At 36.9% G+C, this 23088-nt stretch overlaps 1 protein-coding gene across 3 annotated transcripts in view; it reads right to left on the reverse strand.

The window, feature by feature from the left end:
• CSMD3 (CUB and Sushi multiple domains 3) overlaps positions 1–23088 on the reverse strand; it is a gene marked incomplete at its 5' end in the record, with an annotated part of 1086230 nt that overhangs the window by 218418 nt on the left and 844724 nt on the right. For all 3 annotated transcript variants that reach the window (XM_079722286.1, XM_079722285.1, XM_079722284.1), the window contains one exon: positions 21093–21209. In XM_079722286.1, coding sequence (XP_079578412.1) covers positions 21093–21209 — 117 coding nt within the window. The remainder of the gene's footprint in view (positions 1–21092; positions 21210–23088) is intronic.

Consider the following 23088-nt stretch of genomic DNA (forward strand, 5'->3'; position numbering starts at 1 on the left):
GTTTTAAACATTTTGCAATTTAACTGTTTTCAAGAAGGCATAGTTCTTTAGTTCAACATGGTACCACAATTTCTTAGTGACTATACCTACATCCTGATCTCATTTATGTTATCTGCCATTAAGTTAGTGCTTTTGATTTGAATTTTAATTGGCAACTCCTGTTACAATGAAATTAATATTATACTGATTTAAAAACATACGTTATATAAAAGGCTGCTAAGAGAAGAAATATGACAGATGAAACTCTGTTATTTAGTTTGGCATTTTAGTAGATAACACAGCCTCAATGAATTTAGAAATCATTCCAGTTACACATCTGTTTTAGAGTTTCCCCTTCTCAGCAAAAGCAGCTAGGCTGAAATATTAAGAGTTTGTATAAACTGTAAGAGAATACTAGTTGAATCCTTAACTCAGGGACTGGGACAACTCTTTCATAGTGCATGATGTGTACCATCTGTTTGTATGCCAACTACAAAATAAACACTATCAATCTTTTAACTTATCTGAAATACAACTTACTGAGTTTTCAAATATATGAATTATTTCAAACTTCTGTTTTGTTAGGTCTAAAGCAGATAAATCACACGAGTCACCGAAACAGAAAAAAATAAACATTTGTATTTTAATTGTAATCAGCACTGGATTTGCAGTGTTAAACAATTAGAGATCATTATACTATCCTGAAGTAACAGTGGGAGAGTGTCAAAAATTATGAGTATTCCGTGTTTACAAAAGACTCTGCCTGTGGCATGCTGTGTGCTTTTGTGAATCATTTATCCTCTAGCTTTAATCTGTCATAGTATGAAATATTACAAATGTGATTCTGCATGACAGAATAATGAAACACTGAAAAAGGCTGTATTTAATGACTTCTCCATAGAAAGTTTTCCAGAAAATGTTATGAATACCTATATGGAACTATACGGTTTTTTTCTTTTCTTTTCATTATTTCAAATTTCTCTCATATCAAGTTCTTAAGGGAAGACCATCAATTTTACAGTAAAATTTTCTAGGTAATATTTTCTCCCTGTATATGAATATTCAACATCATCAAAGGAATTACTTTGTACCCAAATACCAGTAGGGGAATAGAGTAAGAAATTAATTTCCTAATATCTGTAGTGAATGAAAAGTGGAACGTGCCCTTAAAAGTACTTATGGAACGTTAATAATAGAGGTGACAAAGGCAAAGTTGACAGTCAAGGATATTCTGATACACTGAAAAAAACAGAAAAAGAAGAAAAAGAAAGAAAGAAAATATAAAAGAAAAACGTAACATGTCATTGTTATATAACTATTTTACTTCTTCAGGTACATAAAATATTCAGAATTTATGTTAAATATATAGTTATCTTTAGAATTAACTGAAATTACACAAATCCATGTAATTCTATGAGCAGACTCTTGAATTTCAGAAAAGTTGGTAGTACTTTCCAATACATTACTTCTCTAGCTGCCAAGAACACACTCTTTGAATTTAAAAGTAAATTTCACGTATTTGTTTGAACTGGGAAGGTCCTTGGAGACCACTGTATCAAAGCTTTTCATCTTATAGATCAAGAAAATGAGGTCCAGAAAACTAAAACAACTTGCTCAAGGTCATATGGCCAATTAGAAGCAGATAAAGGACTATAATCCAGACCGTTAGACTCCCAATTCAGCTTATTTTCCACTATTCCACAATAACTATCAATTCTCCTTTTCAATCAGTTTATTACTGTTACCATCATTGACTTTATGACTTTAAACCATATTTCAAAATAATCTTCAGCAAGCTGATGCCAACTGGTATTAAACAACTGATGGGGCAACTGCTGAACTTATCATCTTGGTAAAATAAAGCAAAAAATAAAAGCAAACATGAATGGGACAAATACTAATAGGGTGAAACATATTCGTTTACAACCACCCTTTAAATAAATGGTTGTAAAATGTCTAGCCTGATGTTCCTGTGCTATAGTTTTCATAGTTTTCTTTTGAATTATTAAGCATAATTTATTTCCTATAACTGATTTTAAAAATGAAAGAAATGTGAAACATCAACATTGACACCCATTACACAGTGAATGCAAATACACATTTATCATAATGACCTGTTAGACCTTTTGACGGTTATTTTGAAAATTCAGCTAATCATATTCTAGGGCATATTATAGTTATTGTCTTGGAATCTGAAAGGAAATAATTTTGCTTAAAGTGGGGAAAGAATAGAATAGCAATAGAAAGTTATATACATGATATACATCAACATATAAGATATTATACAGGTTATGAATTACAGCTTGTATTAAAGAGTCTGAAACCATGTTCTGACGTTTGACTGCTGACAGCTTTCAAGACACCCCCCCTTCCCCTTAGGCCTCATATCTGCACAAGCTGGTTAGAAAGCCTGAGTTCTCCCTCTCCTAGGGCACTAGTGGAAAGTTCAAACCATGAATGCACTGATCTGAACATAGGAACCCTCACCCCACTACCACCTTGTAACCACAATAAAACCCCCAAAGTCAATGTCCTTTCCCTGCTCTCTTATGCCATTTTGGACCTGTTTGGGAGGCTGCCTTGTTCTCCCAAGAAAGCCTCATTACATGAGTAATAAAAATCATACTTCCTTGGTGTTTGTGTGGTGCCATTAGTCTCAAAATCCAAACCAACTACTACAGGGTAACCACAAAAATGGATGCAGTAAAGAGGGTGTCTAGGCAATGACCACCACCAGACTCTTTCCTTTTTTGCTTTGAGTTAGTAACTGGCTCTGTTACCTGCTAGCAATCTTGCATTTTGAGCTGTGCTGCTTTGTGCTACATTTGCTGAGTTCCAATGAATCTTTATCAAATATTTAAGCAAACTACATAAGAAGTTTCCAAAATTGACATTTAGAAAAAAGAGTTAAGGCCCTCCTCAAAGTGACTCTGGGCTGTGTATCTTAGCCTGGTCCTATCTATGTGCCACAGGCTGACTCGCCTATCTTGATTCCAGCATAAGCTATGAGTAATGCTCAGTTCAGAGAAATGACCCTTACTCTGTGACTGTTGGTTGTGGGTCGCAACCAGGCAATGGCCCTTCTTCTACAGAGTTCTCAGGAAAAATACTGATAATCTGTGAAATATATGGTCCCATTGGATGGCCAATTGTGCGCAAGAGCAGTTACCATGTGGCATGCTGAGGTCTACACTCCTAAAAGCAGATGATTCACTGCTCTATAAAAATACTTTTGCTATTACTGATGCTCAGGCTTCTTTGCAACAAAGATCTTGATCCTCAAACTTACAGAATAAAACATTTATGGCACCTATGTGGCAAAACTAAGGAGGTAATTCAAACCCTACTTAAATGCCTCATGCTTAAACCCTATAAAGCAACAATTGTTATGGTGGAGGTCCCTAAACTTGATGATACAGATTTGACACTATGGAGGAAGAAACATAAATATGAGCAGAGTAAAGAGATCTTCCCTTCTCCAAAGTATATCCAGTAACCAATAAACAAACAAACTAATTGAAAGGGAGGTCCGCATTTTGACCCAATTAGAAATCTAAATTTTACTACAATAATTTATAACGTGAAAATGTAAAATGTCTCAAATTGGCTTTTGCACCTCTACAACATGAGTTTTGAATTAACTTTTAATATTTACTGAAATGCACCAACTGGCAAACCCTCATGGCTTTAATCAAAACAGAGGCTCAAATTATAGTTATTCCTGGGGATCCCACTAAATTTAAATAAGGAGTGCACACCCTATAATCTAAAGGAGTTATGAAATATAAAGTAGTGAACAAATAAGTATGCTTCATCTTAATCATCAGAACTATTGCACTGCCCAAATATCCCATAGTGGTCATGAAAGAAGCTCTAACTAAAAATGTAATAAATTAAACTATATCTTAGGCATTCACAACAGGCTAACAAGTTGAGATCCCTAGGACTTTCTGTCGCAATTAAAATAGTTAACATGGTTCCCTGTATATTAAAACAGGGTCTTCAAAGAGTGTAGCCTATTGTAAAAGACATTTAGAGAAGGGGTATTTATCTCCACTACTTCTTCATTTAATAGCCAATTTGGCTGTTCTTAAACCTGGGAAAAATGAATGGTACCTCACAGTAGTATACTGCAACCTTAATTCTGTTGTTGCACCCATTAAGGGCCCCGTTATCAATATTACTGAAATTACTGGCCCTATCTAATCACTAGCTGGTAATATTGTGCTACTATTGATTTGGCTCATATCACCTGTTAAATGCCAATTTCAAAAGCCTCTCAGCTACAGTTTGCCTTCAACTTTGATGGATATGCTTTTTGCTTTCCACTTTGAAGGGACAACTTTACCTACCTGGCTACCCACTGCATAGCCACTGCATACTGTCTTGGTAGGCAAGATGGTAACTGCATCCAACTTTCTCCATGGGCACAAGTGACACCACATCTTCCTTCAAGGAGATTCATTTGCCACAATCATTCAAGACAAACATATACAAAAGAACTTACAAAAAGGGGGAGGTTTCATTTCCCTACACATGACAGAATGCCCTGTCACCTCAGTTAAATCCTGAGAAATTAACTGATCAGTCAAAAGCCACTCCATCCTTGACACCATTAAGAAACAACTATCGACCCTCACGGCACCACAATGTTAAAACAAGCTCAAAATCTTTTAGTAATTTTTGGATTTTGAGGGCAACATATTTTTCATTTATAATTTTAATTAAGCCCATTTATCCTGTTACTAGTAAACTGGGCTACCTTGAATGGGGCTTCCTACAAAAAAGCCTCTAGAATATTTACAAATAGAACCGGTGCTGCCCCCCAGAGACTCCTATACTGTAAAGGCTTTAGCAACCTCCTCTCATGCCTCTTGGAGTCACTGGAGCAACCATAATAGCCATAAGTTGCCCATGGACTTCTGATGCAAGAAGCTCCCTCCTGAAGCCCTATGCCATATGCCATCACAGCAACAATGCTGCATACTGGGATCTTCTGGAAACAGAGGCTCTCACAGGATCTGAGACCATGGCACTCTGTATCCACATGCCCATTATGACTTGGATCATGGAGGTAGTACCCTGCAAGCTTCATATGGCCACTAAGGCCTCCTTGCTAAAATGGAAATGATACCTATATATTATAGCCAAACCTAGGCCCTCTGGAATATCCCACCTGTATGAGGGTGTGGCTTTCCCTGTCCTTAGTTCCTTGAGAGATGGCATGGTTTTGCAGGCAGTCACTACTCTTCTGAACCCCTTAGCTAACAGAGGAGCTTCTTGGGATCCTGAGTGAATAGCAAAGAAAGTTTCTACATGTTACAGACAGTATGGCCACCATCATCACACATGATTGAACTTCTTAGAGAGCTGTTGCTTTTAATACCTTAACTAAGACATCTCTGATAAAAGATGCAATGATGAGTACAACTGCCCAAACTTTGGGCAGTCAACTTTACACTGACTGCCCTTATCAACAATCAGCTCAGCCGAACATTTCTATAGACCCTTGGGCCACTGCCAATTGCCTGACCATGTGGTCCAATGTTGCCCCTTATGGGGAAAAATTTGGGGGAATCTGGTCTCAGACATACCGAAAATATAAATCAATATCACATGTGTCTCTACACATACTAAAGGCATAATACAAGAGAGATCTTCAAGATGGCGGAGGAGTAAGACGTGGAGATCACCTTCCTTCCCACAAATACATCAGAAATACAACTACATGTGGAACAACTCCTACAGAACACCTACTGAATGCTGGCAGAAGACCTCGGACTTCCCAAAAGGCAAGAAACTCCCCAAGTACCTGGGTAGGGCAAAAGAAAAAAGAAAAAAACAGAGACAAAAGAACAGTGACGGGACCTGCACCTCTGGGAGGGAGCCGTGAAGGAGGAAAAGTTTCCACACACTAGGAAACCCCTTCACTGGTGGAGACAGGGGGTGGCAGGGGGAAGCTTTGTAGCAACAGAGGAGAGAGCAGCAACAGGGGTGCAGAGGGCAAAGTGGAGAGATTCCCACACAGATGATTGGTGCCGACCAGCACTCACCAGCCTGTGAGGCTTGTCTGCTAAGCCGCCGGGGTGGATGGGGGCTGGGAGCTGAGGCTCCGGCTTCGGAGGTCAGATCCCAGGGAGAGGACTGGGCTTGGCTGCGTGAACACAGCCTGAGGGGGGCTAGTGGGTCACAGCTAGCCAGGAGGGAGTCCGGGAAAAAGGCTGGAACTGCCTAAGAGGCAATAGACCATTGTTTTGGGTTGTGCAAGGAGAGGGGATTCAGAGCACTGACTAATCAAGCTCCAGATATGGGCTCAAGCCATGGCTATCAGCAGGGACAGCAGAGACGGGCATGAAATGCTAAGGCTGCTACTGCAGCCACCAAGAAGCCTGGGTGCAAGCACAAGTCACTATCCACACCTCCCCTCCTGGAAGCCTGTGCAGCCTGACACTGCCAGGGTCCTGTGATCCAGGGACAACTTCCCCAGGAGAACACACGGCACACCTCAGGCTGTTGCAATGTTACTTTGGCCTCTGCCCCTGCAGACTCGTCCCACATTCCGTACCCTTTCCTCCCCCAGCCTGAGTGAGCCAGAGACCCCTAATCAGTGGCTACTTTAAGCCCATCCTGTCTGAATGAAGAACAGACGCCCTACACACAGAGGCAGGGCAAAATCCAAAGCTGAACCCCAAGAGCTGTGTGAACAAATAAGAGAAAGGGAAATTTCTCCCAGCAGGCTCAGGAGCAGCGGATTAAATCTCCACAATCAACCTGATGTATCCTGCATCTGTGGAATAACTGAATAGACAATGAATCACCCCCAAATTGAGGCAGTGTACTTTGGGAGCAACCACAGACTTGGCCTTTGCTTTCTGCATCTAATTTCTTTCTGGTTTTATGTTTATCTTAGTTTAGTATTTAGATTTTATTATCATTGGTAGATTTGTTTATTGATTTGGTCACTCCTTTCTTTCTTTTTTGGTTTTCCTTACTTTTTATGTTTAATATTTTAATTTTTTATTTTAATAACATTATTCTATTTTATTTATTTTTTCTTCCTTCCTTCCTCCCTCCCTCCCTCTCTCTCTCTCTCTCTCTCTCTCTCTCTTTCTTTCTTTCTTTCTTTTTCTTTCCTTCTTTCTTTCTTTCTCCCTTTCCCTTTTTCTCCCTTTTCTTCTGAGCCATATGGCTGACAGGGTCTTGGTGCTCCAGCCAGGTGTCAGGCCCGTGCCTCTGAGCTGGGAGAGCCAAGTTCAGGACACTGGATCACCAGAGACCTACTGGCTCCACATAATATCAAATGGTGAAAGCTCTCCCAGAGATCTCCAACTCAATGCTAAGACCTGGCTCCACTCAACGACCAGCAAGCTACAGTGCAGGACACCCCATGCCAAACAACTAGCAAGACAGGAACACAATGCCACCCATTAGAAGAGAGGCTACCTAAAATCATAATAAGGTCACGGAAACTTCAAAACACACCATTGGAAGCAGTCCTGCCCATTAGAAAGACAAGATCCAGCCTCATCCACCAGAACACAGGCACCAGTCTCCTCCACCAGGAAGCCTACACAATCCACTGAACCAATCTTAGCTATTGGGTGCAGACACCAAAAACAACAGGAACTATGAACCTGCAACTGGCAAAAAGCAGACCCAAAAAACAGTAAGTTAAGCAAAATGAGAAAACAGAGAAACACACAGCAGATGAAGCAGCAAGGTAAAAACCCACCAGACCAAACAAATGCAGAGGAAACAGGCAGTCTACCCAAAAAAGATTTCAGAGTAATGATAGTAAAGATGATCCAAAATCTTGGAAACAGAATGGAGAAAATACAAGAAACATTTAACAAGGACCCAGAAGAACTAAAGAGCAAACAAACAATGACGAACAACACAATAAATTAAATTTAAAAAACCTCTAGAAGGAATCAATAGCAGAATAACTAAGGCAGAAGAGTGGATAAGTGACCTGGAAGATAAAATAGTGGAAATAACAACTGCAGAGCAGAATAAAGAAAAAAAGAATGAAAAGAATTGAGGATAGTCTCAGACCTCTGGGACAACATTAAGTGCACCAATATTTGAATTACAGGGGTCCCAGAAGAAGAAGAGAAAAAGAAAGGGACTGAGAAAATATTTGAAGAGATCATAGTTGAAAACTTCCCTAATATGGGAAAGGAAATCGTCAATCAAGTCCAGGAAGCACAGAGAGTCCCATACAGGATAAATCCAAGGAGAAACATACCAGGACACATAGTAATCAAACTATCAAAAACTAAATATAAACCAAAAATATTAAAACAAGCAAGGGAAAAACAACAAAAAACATACAAGGGAATCCCCATAAGGTTAACAGCTAATCTTTCAACATAAACTCTGCAAGCCAGAAGGGAGTAGCAGGACAGTTTTAAAGTTATGAAAGGGAAAAACCTACAACCAAGATTATGCTACCCAGCAAGGATCTCATTCAGATTTGATGGAGAAATTAAAACCTTTATAGACAAGCAAAACTTAAGAGAATTCAGCACCACCAAACCAGCTTTACAACAAATGATAAAGGAACTTCTCTAGTTAGGAAAGAGAAGAGAAGGAAAACAACTACAATAACAAAACCAAAACAGTTTAGGAAATGGTAATAGGAACACATATATCAATAACTACCTTAAACATAAATGGATTAAATGCTCCCACCAAAAGACATTAACAGGCTGAATAGATACAAAAACAAGACCTGAACATATACTGTCTGCAAGAGACCCACTTCAGACCTAGGGACACATACACACTGAAAGTGAGGGGATGGAAAAAGATATTCCATGTAAATGGAAATCAAAAGAAAGCTGGAGTACCAATTTTCATATTAGACAAAATAGAAATTAAAATAAAGACTATTACAAGAGACAAAGAAGGACACTATATAATAATCAAGGGATCAATCCAAAGAAGAAGATATAACAATTATAAATATATATGCATCCAACATAGGAGCACCTCAATACATAAGGTTAATGCTAACAGCCATAAAAGGGGAAATCGACAGTAACACAATAATAGTAGGGGACTGTAACACCCCACTTTCACCAATGGACAGATCATCCAAAGTGAAAATAAATAGGAAACACAAGCTTTAAATGACACATTAAACAAGATGGACTTAATTGATATTTATAGGACATTCCATCCAAAAACAACAGTATACACTTTCTTGTCAAGTGCTCATGGAACATTCTGCAGGATAGATTACATCTTGGGTCACAAATCAAGCCTTGGTAAATTTAAGAAAATTGAAATTGTATCAAGTATCTTTTCTGACCACAATGCTATGAGACTAGCTATCAATTATGGGAAAAAATATGTAAAAAATACAAACACATGGAGACCAAACAATACACTACCAAATTACCAAGAGATCACTGAAGAAATCAAAGAGGAAATCAAAAAATACCTAGAAACAAGTGACAGGGAAAACACGGTGACCCAAAACCCATGGGATGCAGCACAAGCAGTTCTAAGAGGGAAGTTTATAGCAATATATTACTACCTCAAGAAACAAGAAACATCTCAAACAATCTAAACTTACACAAAAAGCAATTAAGGAAAAAAGACCAAAAACCCCACAAAGTGAGCAGAAGGAAAGAAATCATAAAGATCAGATCAGAAATAAATGAAAAAGAAATGAAGGAAACAATAGGAAAGATCAATAAAAGTAAAAGCTAGTTCTTTGAGAAGATAAACAAAATTGATAAACCATTAGCCAGACTCATCAAGAAGAAAAGGAGAAGACTCAGATCAATAGAATTAGAAATGAAAAAGGAGAAGTAAAAATTGACACTGCAGAAATACAAAGGATCATGAGAGACTACTACAAGTAATTATATGCCAAAAAATGGACAACCTGGAAGAAATGGACAAATTCTTAGAAAAGCACAACCTTCTGAGACTGAACCAGAAAGAAACAGAAAATAACAGACCAATCACAAGCACTGAAATTGAGACTGTGATTAAAAATCTTCCAACTAACAAAAGCCCAGGACCAGATGGCTTCACATGGGAATTCTATCAAACATTTAGAGAAGCACTAACACCTATCATCTCAAACTCTTCCAAAAAATTGCAGAGGAAGGAACACTCCCAAACTCGTTCTATGAGGCCACCATCATTCTGATACCAAAACCAGTCAAAGATGTCACAAAGAAAGAAAACTACAGGCCAATATCAATGATGAACATAGATGAAAGAGTCCTCAACAAAATACTAGCAAACAGAATCCAACAACACATTAAAAGGATCATACACCATGATCAAGTGGGGTTTATCCCAGTAATGCAAGGATTCTTCAATATACACAAATCAATCAATGTGATAAACCATATTAACAAATTGAAGAAGAAAAACCATATGATCATCTCAATAGAGGCAGAAAAAGCTTTTGACAAAATTCAACACCCATTTATGATAAAAACCCTCCAGAAAGTAGGCATAGAGGGAACTTACCTCAACATAATAAAGGCCATATATGACAAACCCACAGCCAACATCGTTCTCAATGGTGAAAAACTGAAACCGTTTCCTTTAATATCAGGAACAAGACAAGGATGCTCACTCTCACCACTACTATTCAACATAGTTTTGGAAGTTTTAGCCACAGCAATCAGAGAAGAAAAAGAAATAAAAGGAATCCAAATCAGAAAAGAAGAAAGAAAGCTGTGACTGTTTGCAGATGACATGATACTATACATAGAGAACCCTAAATATGCTAAAGGAGAACTCTTAGAGCTAATCAATGAATTTGGTAAAGTAGCAGGAAACAAAATTAATGCACAGAAATCTCTTGCATTCCTATACACTAATGATGAAAATTCTGAAAGAGAAATTACGGAAATACTCTGATTTACCATTGCAACAAAAAGAGTAAGGTGCCTAGGAATAAACCAACCTAAGGAGGCAAAAGACCTGTATGCAGAAAACTATAAGACACTGGTGAAAGAAATTAAAGATGATACAAACAGCTGGAGAGATATACCATGTCCTTGGATTGGAAGAATCAACATTGTGAAAATGACTATACTACCCAAAGCAGTCTACAGATTCAATGCAATCCCTATCAAACTACCAATGGCATTTTTCACAGAACTAGAACAAAAATTTTCACAATTTGTATGGAAACACAAAAGACCCTGAATAGCCAAAGCCATCTCGAGAAGGAAAAATGCAACTGGAGGAATCAGGCTCCCTGACTTCACACTATACCACAAGCTACAATAATAAAGACCGTATGGCACTGGCACAAAAAGAGAAATATAGATCAATGGAACAGGATAGAAAGCCCAGAGATAAACCCATGCACATATAGTCACCTTACTTTTGATAAAGGAGCCAAGAATATACAGTGGAGAAAAGACAGCCTCTTCAATAAGTGGTGCTGGGAAAACTGGACAGCTACTTGTAAAAGAATACAGAAAAATAAACTCAAAATGGATTAAGGACCTAATGTAAGGCCAGGCACTATCAAACTCTTAGAGGAAAACATAGGCAGAACACTCTATGACATAAATCCTTTTTGACCCACCTCCTAGAGAAATGGAAATAAAAACAAAAATAAACAAATGGGATCTAATGAAACTTAAAAGCTTTTGCATAGCAAAGGAAACAATAAACAAGACAAAAAGACAACCCTCAGAATGGTAGAAAATATTTGCGAATGAAGCAACTGACAAAGGATTAATCTCCAAAACATACAAGCAACTCATGCAGCTCAATATCAAAAAAACAAACAACCCAATCCAAAAATAGGCAGAAGACCTAAATAGACATTTCTCCAAAGAAGATATACAGATTGCCAACAAACACATGAAAGGATGCTCAACATCATTAATCATTAGAGAAATGCAAATCAAAACTACAATGAGATATCACCTCACACTGGTCAGAATGGCCAACATCAAAAAATCTACAGACAATAAATGCTGGAGAGGGTGTGGAGAAAAGGGAACCCTCTTGCACTGTTGGTGGGAGTGTAAATTGATACAGCCACTATGGGGAACAGTATGGAGTTTTCTTAAAAAACTAAAAATAGAACTACCATACGACCCAGCAATCCCACTACTGGGCATATACCCTGAGAAAACCATAATTCAAGAAGAGTCATGTACCACAATGTTCATTGCAGCACTATTTAAAATAGCCAGGACATGGAAGCAACCTAAGTGTCCATCGACAGATGAATGGATAAAGATGTGGCACATATATACAATGGAATATTACTCAGCCATAAAAGGAAACAAAATTGAGTTATTTGTAGTGAGGTGGATGGACCTAGAGTCTTTCATACAGAGTGAAGTATGTCAGAAAGAGAAAAAACAAATACCATATGCTAACACATATATATGGAATCTAAAAAAAAAAAAAGAAAAGGTCATTAAGAACCTAGGGACAAGAAGGGAATAAACACGTAGACCTACTAGAGAATGGACTCGAGGACACAGGGTGGGGGAAGGGTAAGCTGGGACCAAGTGAGAGAGTGGCATGGGCATATATACACTACCAAATGTAAAACTGATAGCTAGTGGGAAGCAGCCACATAGCGCAGGGAGATCAGCTCTGTGCTTTTCGACCACCTAGTGGGGTGTGATATAGAGGGTGGGAGGGAGATGCAAGAGTGAGGAGATATGCGGATATATGTATATGTATAGCTGATTCACTTTGTTATAATGCAGAAACTAACACACCATTGTAAATCAATTATACTCCAATAAAGAGTTTTTAAAAAATTAAAAAATTAAAAATAAAACCACAATACAAGGCCTCACCAAGACAGTCCATATCCTTTCCAGAGTTCTAATCGTTATTGATAGTGATCAAGGCACTCATTTCACTTCTCACCATATTGCTGAGCTCTGGAACAAGGTAGTCAATGAATTTTCATCTCCTTTAGTAAATGGATGCAGGCCTCACAAAGTGCCATTATGGCTTTAAACAAGTTCAAATATGGCATATTTCACTCAGTCAGACACTAACAGTGAATTGTGATGAAGGTGATCATCTTTGATCTTTAACTGCTAACAAGTTTCAAGCTCTCCTCCATCCCCCAGTTTCCCTTTTGCCTGATATCTGGGGCAAGCTGACAAGAAAGCCTGTGTGCATTCTCCTTTACAACCTTTGGGAAGTTCAAACCTCATCAGCCCTGACCATCATGTGGGGGCTTTCACTCCAACACCACCCCTATAAAATCCAAAGCCAGTCAGCTTTCTTTGCTCCCTTAAGCAATTTTAGATCTGCTTGGATCCAGTCTTGGTTACTGCCCTGCTCTTCTCAGAAAGCCTCATTATATGAGTAATACATCCTTTTGTACCCTCTTGGTCTTGTGTGGTATCATGAGTCTTGACATCTGAATGGGGGATCCTGTTCTATCTGGTGACCAAACATGGCTTCAAATATAATTATAGAAATAGTAACCAAATAATTAAATAATATGATTATAAATACATATGATAATTACATTTTCCTTACCCTAAAATGTTAGGCTCAAAAAAATAAGAGTTTCCTTTCTAACAGGCACACAATTAACAGAGTCACTTCTGCATATTGACATTAACACAATCATCAATTTTAAGAGTAAAAGAGCTCTCTTTTCTTTTCAATTGCTCTGTATCTAACAAGTGATGATAAAGAGCAAATATAAATATCAAATAAACACACATTTTGTGAACATTATTTGTCATTGTTAGATAAGTAAATTCAATATTTAGAAAAGACTAATCATTGAATTTGATGCAACTGTACTGTTAAAAAATAAAGTGTCATACGCTTTAAATATAAAATATAAATAGCCTTGAATGACTGTAAGAGTTCATTCATTACTGAAAACTTCATACCAGGAAGAAACAGAATGCCAATAAAATGATTTAGTGACTTAATGAGAATATAAAAAGAATCTCAAAACAATTTGTCACTAAAATATGGGGAAAATTAATGACAATAAATTACTGAATTAAGTATAAAGACAGGTAACAAAAACATAAACTATGTAAACAATGCTGACAAAAATAGGTCATTTGAAAACACCTAAATATAAGATCAGAAGGCAAATGGTCAACAACAAGGGATTAACCTCCAAAATATACAAACAGCTCATGCAGGTTTATGTCAAAAAAACAAACAACCCAATCAAAAAATGGGCATAACATCTAAAAGGACATTTCTCCAAAAAAGACATACAGATGGCCAAAAAGCACATGAAAAGATGCTCAACATCACTAATTATTAGAGAATTGCAAATCAGAACTACAATGAGGTATCACCTCACACTGGTCAGAATGGCCATCATCAAAAAAATATGCAAAAAATAAATGCTGGAGAAGGTGTGGAGAAAAGGGAGCCCTTCTACACTGTTGTTGGGAAAGTAAATTGGTACAGCCACTATGGAGAACAGTATGGAGGTTCCTTAAAAATCTAAAAATAGAATGACCATATGACCCAGCAATCCCACTCCTGGGCATATATCTGGGCAAAAACATAATTCAAAAAGATACATGTACCCTAATGTTCATTGCAGCACTATTTACAATAGCCAGGACACGGAAGCAACCTAAATGTCCATCGACGGAGGAATGGATAAAGATTTGGTACATATATACAACAGACTATTACTCAGCCATGAAAAAAGAATGAAATAATGCCATTTGCAGCAACATGGATAGACCTAGAGGTTATCATTCTAAGTGAAGTAAGTCAAACAGAGAAAGACAAATATCATATGATATCACTCATATGTGGAATCTAATTTTTAAAATGATATAAATGAATTTATTTACAAAACAGAAACAGACTCACAGATTTTGAAAACAAAGTTATGGTTACCAAAGGGGAAACGTGGGGGAGGGAAAAATTAGGAGCTTGGAATTAACATATACACACTACTCATATAAAATAAATAGCCAACAAGGACCTACTGTATATCACAGGGAACTCTACTCAATATTCTGTAATAACCTATATGGGAAAAGTACCTGAAAAAGAATGAATATATATATGTATAACTGAATCACTTTGCTGTACACCTGAAACTATCACAACATTGTAAATCAACTATATGCCAATAAAAGTTTTAAAAAAGGCAAATTGTCAAATATATGCCTGAGTTTTAAAGGAGAATATACACAGAGCAAAAGAACAGCTATCAGTTTTAACATAAAAGATGAGACTAGTCAGTTAACCTTCCATATGCAGGTCATAACTATATTTGTGCACCTTAAAAAGTCCACATATACATATATATACACACATATATACATTTATATATAGTGTGTGTGCATCTTAGTTTCAATCCATTTTGCTTTTTCCTTCTAAATTCTAAGGCGACCTAAATTTTTAAAGACTACTTTTCAGACAATAACAGTTTACACAAAAATGTGACAGATATATTGTAAAAATAAATTGCATTTTACAATCATTATGTGATTTCTTAAGTCTATAAGATGGAAAGGAAGTACTGAATTTAATGACTAAATAAGAATTAATGAGATAGTTGTTAACAGATCAGTTTTAATATAATATTGTATGTAATAATGTAATATAATATTACAATAAAGTTTGAAATTAATTAAAAAAAAACTATAACCCTATATTGTAGGCAATGTCACAGAGAAAGATGTTTCTAGATTGACTGGAGGAAAAATACTACAGTGGGAGATAGGATAGAAAATGGTTGCAAATAAGAAACAAATATAAAATATGTGGAATTGGGAGAAAAGTTTAAGATGATGACAGGTAATTTAAAGATAAAACAAAACAAAAATCCTCTCCCACAGCAATACACAAAAGGTTTTAGTAACTCTATGTCCCTTGTACAGAGTAGACTAGACTGACAATAACTCTGTGATTTAGGGATTCATGACTTTGAAACCTATTCAACCAAGAGTCTACACCAAGAACAAAAGATGTGAGAGAGGGCATCTTAACTGGGAAATCTAAAAAGGAAAACCTGAAGTGGTTTTCATGCACACTTCCAAGATCCCACTGTGAAAGCTAATCTTGGCAAAGAGTAAGCTTTGTATCTTAACAAATATGCATTCATAGTGGGTCTTTTAGGAGGTGAGACTATCTGGAAGGCTAAACACAAAGTTAAGTCACCACAGACTATCCTTGGATTTCCTCAAGGTGATTTACATGTTGGAATTCTCCAAGAAATCTGAATGTTAGTTTACATTCTACACAGTAAAGAAGGACTTACTTAAGCAAGGAAGGACTCTTCCCTAGGGTCTGCAGAGGGAGTGTCATGCTACTGATACCTTGATTTCAGGGGCCTAGCCTCCAGAGCTGTGAGAGAATAAATCTCTGTTGTTTTAAGCCACTAAATTTGTGGTACTTTGTTATGGCAACCCTAGGACACTAATATATTTCTTTTACAGATACTCCCCGTAATGTAAAGAGTGGGTGATAGAAGGGGAAAAGGGGAGGGAGATCAGAAAGTGGTGATAATTTCACAAGGCAATATTCCATGTGAAACTAATGTAGGTATGATACTAATTAGGAATCATTTCTCCTGAATTATAATTTAAAGAGGACCTCCTGGTTTTTAAAATCTCATCTCCTTACATTGCTTCAAGGATCTTGCTTTACTAATTGGTCCATCTAAAATCTTCAATTTTGCCCCCCCCACTATTGTTCTCTTGAGCTTTAAAATTAAAACTCCATTATCTTCTACCCCAAGAGAAAACAGACAAAAACAAACATTAGCCTCTGACTAGTATACTACTTTAGCTATCACCCTAACTCTTTCTGTTTTATCTCAGCCAAAATTATTGAAATAGAGGTTCACAACATTTTTCCCAATTTTACTAACCACCCCCTCCCTGCAATATGATTTTGGCCCCTACACTATAGGTATAAATACACAATATTAATAAAAATATTTTCCCTTTAACAATGTCAACAGTTTTCTTATATTCTAAAGCATCTTACCTATACCAAATTCAAAATAATAAAATTGTCTGCCATGTTTTTGGCACTTAAAATTAATGAATGAAGAACTTTAGTAACCAAACCATCAGGGGAAACAACTTATAATTTAAAATTGAAAGATGAAGGAAAATTAAAACTTATTTTATTAATAGATAAAGTAGGGCATTTTTTGTTTTTGGCCACACTGTGTGGCACGTGGGATCTTAGTTCCCCAACCAGGGATCAAACCTGTGCCCCCTGCAGTGGAAGTGCAAAGTCTTAACCACTGGACTGCCAGGGAAGTCCCAAGTGGGGTATTTTTAAACCAAAAAAATCCAAGTGAAATAGTTTAATTGTTAGAAGAAAGACAGCAAAATATCAATAACTGATCCATAATTGTTATTTTTCTAAGTATTTAAAACAACTTGAATCCTTCAGAATGAGTATTACCAAAGTAACCCTAATAGCTGAAGTTGAAATGAAATCCAATGATGCTGATGAAAGCGTTATGAATTGATGATTCTCTTATCTAGAAAAACTGAAAGATAGGAATTCACCGTCAAAATAGTATTCACTAAATCAACTAGTAGAGTCATGTTATGTGCACATTTAATTGATATGAATTCAAATCTACACTGGGCAAAAATAAATAAATGAAAGTAATTTGGTACGAAGTGACCTGTAAGAAACCAAACTAGCTCATCTGGTATTATCTGAACAAACTGTTATCTTTCTAACGCTGGAGGAAAAATGTCCTGTTAGAATTATTGAAATAATATGGCTTACAAAAAACCACGTAGGGCTTCCCTGTTGGCGCAGTGGTTGGGAGTCCGCCTGCCGGTGCAGGGGACGCGGGTTCGTGCCCCGGTCCGGGAAGATCCCACGTGCCTCGGAGAGGCTGGGCCCGTGAGTCATGGCCGCTGGGCCTGCGTGTCCGGAGCCTGTGCTCCGCGACGGGAGAGGCCACAGCAGTGAGAGGCCCACGTACCGCAAAAAAAAAAAAAACAAAAAAAAACACGTAGATGATCTTCTATGGTTGATTTAAGGTATTTCATGGGTAATATTGATTATATGTGATTTTCTCCTTACATAATGACTTTAGAACCTTAACCCTTGTAAAAAACTGCAATCCCAATATACGAACTGAGTGTATTGACAGATCTTATGCTAAATGATTTTAAGAATTATATTCTAAGAGTGTCAGCATATAAAATATATGGAAGAAGAAATGATTATAATTTGGGATAAATGACAAGAAAAGGGAAAAAGTGAGAAGTGATATGCTATGAAGTGATACCAAAAAGTCATAAAACATAACTCAAAGTGGCAACAGAGGGAAATTATGGCAAAGAGAGAATGAGCGGAAGAAGAAGCAAAATAGAAATTTGATCTGCAGAGATCCAGTAACTGTTGCTTGATTATCTCACATTAAAGAGGTAAAGGTAGGGACAGGAAGAAATCTATAATGATCAGTAGTTTTTAATTCCTCTACTCTGTTCCCAGAAAATTTTAAGTGATCAATAGGTGGTTGGGTAGTCACTAGAGATATAAAGCACAAAATATTTGTTTTCATGCTTTAATTACATAATAGAAATGTTTTATTTTTAGCCAGGCTACTCTTAAGACCCTAGGGCAATCCAGGTCATTTTATTTCATCTTTTGGGGGCGATGGGAGTGCCTATGAATGTGAACATAAAAAAAGTGTGTCTGGGCTTCCGTGGTGGCGCAGTGGTTGAAAGTCCTCCTGCCCATTCAGGGGACGCGGGTTCGTGCCCCGGTCCGGGAAGATCCCACATGCCGCGGAGCGGCTGGGCCCGTGAGCCATGGTCACTGAGCCTGAGCGTCCGGAGCCTGTGCTCCGCAACCAGGAGAGGCCACAACAGTGAGAGGCCCACGTACCGCAAAAAAAAAAAAAAAAAAAAAGTGTGTCTGTATGTGAAGTCGTGTATGACTTACTATATGTTATTATACCAATCACTTACGTATTTTTTATTTAATTATAAAATAACTCTAAGAAATAGACATTTACCACCTCTATTTCAGAGATAAGAAAAGACTCAGGCAGATGATGTAATCACTCCAATGAAAAAGAGTAAATTGAGTTGTGTTCTGAATTCAGAAATCTGACTCCAAATCTGGCATTCTTAAACCCAATAGTATGGACTATGTAAGATATCATATATACACATATATATATTTTTCTCGTTTACTACTAACAACAGCTCCGCTCCATAGACATAATGATCCCTGCTTTACAAATAAAGAAACTGAGTCTCAAAAAAGATTATGTAACTTATCCAAAGATATACAGCTAAGGTGTGACAAGCTGAAATTAGAATTCAGTCAGACTCTATGAGTAGTTTGAAATAAAGAATGATGCAACATTTATAAAAACAAAATCAGTTTCCTTACTAATAAATCAAAGTGCATTTGATTTTACCCACAGATAATCCAAAAGGACTTGTTTAAAAAACATTAGTGTTAGAAACTACCAATTATTAGTTGCATTATTTCATATTAAGATAATTAAATTTAACTTATATTAACTCTGCTAAAATAAAGATTCCATTCATTAGGAATCTATTAATTTAATTTTATTTTAATCAGTACTTTTTTCTTCTCTTTATGAACATACATGCATACATGAATAGGGTATGGTAAAATACCTCCAGGTGACCAAATGTTTATGTGTCAGAAAAGGAAATGCCTGATTTTCTTCCTTTTCATTCCTTTGATTGCATGACATCCCAAGAACAGAGTATAAAAGAACAAATTAATGGTTTCCAAAGAGGACTCAGATAGCCATGCAGTCTTCTGGACTAGCATTGCTAGGGTTCTGTCATCAAACATGTAATATTTTTGGCATCTGGGGCCTATAAACCCCTCTAGTAAGGGACGGACTCTCTTGGGCACAAAAGACAATAAAATAAAATAAAATAAACACGATTAAGTGGATGACGTCTTTCCTTCTAAACCATTGTTCTCTTCACAATTAAAGAACTCAACTCTGATTTAACCGATCAATATGCTAAGAAGAAGAAATAGTTTGGAGAAAAGAAATAGACACCTTGCTAATGCTAACATCATCAATTCTATTTTAAGGTTAAAATAAAAGGCTTAGTACTTCCCTTCTGATGACAATGTTCTTTTAAGTAAGTTGAGGATCTTGGACTTGTTTCAGAACAGAGAAAAGGAGGGTATATAGAGCATATATAGGTATTATCTCATTATAAGAAATTGGACTGGAAGCATCAGCTTATTTTATATATCAGCAGAAACATTAAGTCAATATGTGATCCAAAAATCTTGATATGATCAAATCTATGTCCTTCTGCTAAAATACTTTGTCATCCTGACTCAGACATTCATTTCACAGCAAATCCTTTACCATGTAACACAATGCTGTAAATCTAAATTCTAGAAGTCTAAACTTTCAGCCTCTCTCCAACAGTTTACTGCTCACTAAATTTCCTTTGCCTATCCATCCATAAAGAGAGTTAAACCTGGGTTAGATCCAGCTGGATTTCAGATCCAAAACCTTTAGAAGCCAGGTAAGTGACTTCTAAGACTTGTGATCAGGGAGATGTGAAGGCAGCAAAGGACACATTGTCTTCTCAGTGCCAATGCAGAACAGATTGTCAGGTTGACAAGATGAGCTGAAATGTCCTTTGCTGTCTTTTTATATTCCTTGCTGTCCCAGAAACTAGGTGCCTAAAACCAAATCTTTTCTTTCTGGAAATGTGTTAATAAAGTATAAAACTGATACGATTGTTTTGTACATATTATTGTCATTATTATAAAGTTCTATATTTGATTTTATGCATATTTTGCAGAGCAGACTTTGCTTTATGCTCTGGTAATTTCCCATTTTAAGAAATTCCAATATGAAGGCACTTGCAAGGTTACTGGATGTACTTATTTTTAAAAATTAAAAACAATCCTGTTTTCATTTTTATATTGTTGTTCACCTGTGCACTTGACTATAAATTCAAAATGAGTAAAATAACCTTAAAATTTTATTATTACAAAGCTACTATCTAAAAAAATTGTAAAGTACTTTATGAATAGTAAATATTTTCATTAAAAAACAACTAACATTTTGATAGCATATAGTGAAAATAAAGCATGTCTGGAATGATACTCTATATGATGAGATGTATCTTACTTACCAAACTCCTTGGGAACTGCTATAGAATAAACACAATTATGTCCCACACTGTAATTTTTTGGATAGTTTGGTGATAGAACAGTGCCTTCTGAACCTGTTGAACGACTTCCACAAGGTGCTGGAAATAAAAAAAAATGTTTAAAAAATATTATTTTTAGAAAAACATTAAAAAATTCATACTATGACTATTTTCATGCTATAAAAATTATGGCTACTGTATTTTAAGGAATATCATTTATTTCCATCTTTTAGCAAGGTTCCCACTGTCAAATATTTTAAAAATCAAAAATTGTGCACATGCAATAGAAAGCTTCTTTTTAAGTGTTCAGATTTACTCTTCTCAAAAACAAAGTAATATAATAATGTTGCAATGGTACTATCTATCTCTAAAGGTAATAATGGTGGCCTGCTTTCATTTATGATAAAAGTATAAAGATAATCATCCTTTTTATAATGATGAGAAATTACACATGCAGTGGGAGATTGTTTTACTCACCACCGGGCTTTGAAACTCTACTCAAAATCAACCTTGATTATGCTACCACCAACTGAGGTACTTCTATACACAGGACAGGGATGGCTGTACAAATACATTCATCCACTCATCTAAGTAAAATATTCTCTCACCAATCTCTATCTGCTTATGGTTTACATTTAAATCAGAAGAGTTGCTGATGGTGCATAGAGAGAGACATTATTGCTACCTCAGCCCCAAATGTGCTACGTTCCTAAAAAAGATGAGGGTGAAACCAATGTTTCTGGAAAATTTGTAGATAGTTGTTCTGTTTTTCACAAGATAGGTGGATGCTTTGGGATTTGTAGCTCTGGAACACAGAGAAAGATCTGGGCTACTAAAGGAGTTATAGGTATCAAAAGCAAAAGATGATAGTTGATATTATTTAAATGAATGAGATCTCCCAGAAAAGTACGTAGAATGAGAAAAGATGGCCAAAGAGGAGGTCAGAAAATGCCAAGGTAGAATTAGTGAGAGTGTGGCTACAAAGAATTTAGTCTCTTGGGAGCCAATGGGGAGGAAAGTTTCAATTAAAAGAAAGTGTTCAAAACCATCGTGTTGCAAAATGGTAATAAATGAAAAAGGAATCTGAGGTGGTTTGGCGGTCTAGAGGATTAGGTAGCAGGGAGCTACTTCTCTATGCCTCTGGTCTCCTCCAGAGAGGCCAGTTTGCCTAGGCTTGCTGGCCTGCTGGCTCCACCCCTTACCCCATGGAGATGGAATGATGGATGAGCCCAGGACAGAGACTTTACTTCTCATTGGGAGCCATCCTGCCTGTAAAGCAGCTTGCTGGTCTCCTCTACAGCCTATTTAAGGGTGAATCTGTTGAGGGGGTGGCCATGGTTGTTGGGCGAGACATGCAGCTGCATAGGAAGCCCATTGTTACTGTTCCTCAGCTTTATCAATATTAAAGCTGATGGTCTGCCTTCCTTCAGCTTATCACTTAATTCGCCTTGAATTTGTGTAGGGAGGAGTCCCTTCAAACACCAGAAAGGAACTTTTTGGTATTATTGATACAGTAGTTTTAACCAGAGCCGCTTTCTGCAAATTACAGCCAGCAAACCAAATCCAGCCTGTACCAAAGGAAGTTTTCACATTTTTAAAGAGTTTAAAACAAACAAACAAAAAATAAATCAGAATACATCACAGAGACATATGTGGTCAGCAAAACCCAAAATATCATCTGGCTCTGTACAGAAAAAGTTGCTAACCCTTGAACTAGAGTAGAGAGGGGTAGCTAGATTGTAGTTGGATGAAAAATAAGTGGTTTATAAAGAGATACAAAAGCAATCAGAATCTTAACCATAAACAGAAGGAGAATGTAGGGAGTAGTTGGGGGAAGATGCAAAGCTGAATGAGTTTTTGTTATTGTTGTTTTGTTTAACAGGGAGGACTGAGTCATTAAAGAGGGAAAATCTGGAGTACTGACTTAGAGGCTTGGGAAAGATCAAAAACTAAACTGGAGTGATTACGTTTAGAAAGC

The sequence above is a fragment of the Hyperoodon ampullatus genome (genome assembly GCF_949752795.1).
Source record: "Hyperoodon ampullatus genome assembly, chromosome: 17".
Taxonomy (NCBI): domain Eukaryota; kingdom Metazoa; phylum Chordata; class Mammalia; order Artiodactyla; family Ziphiidae; genus Hyperoodon; species Hyperoodon ampullatus.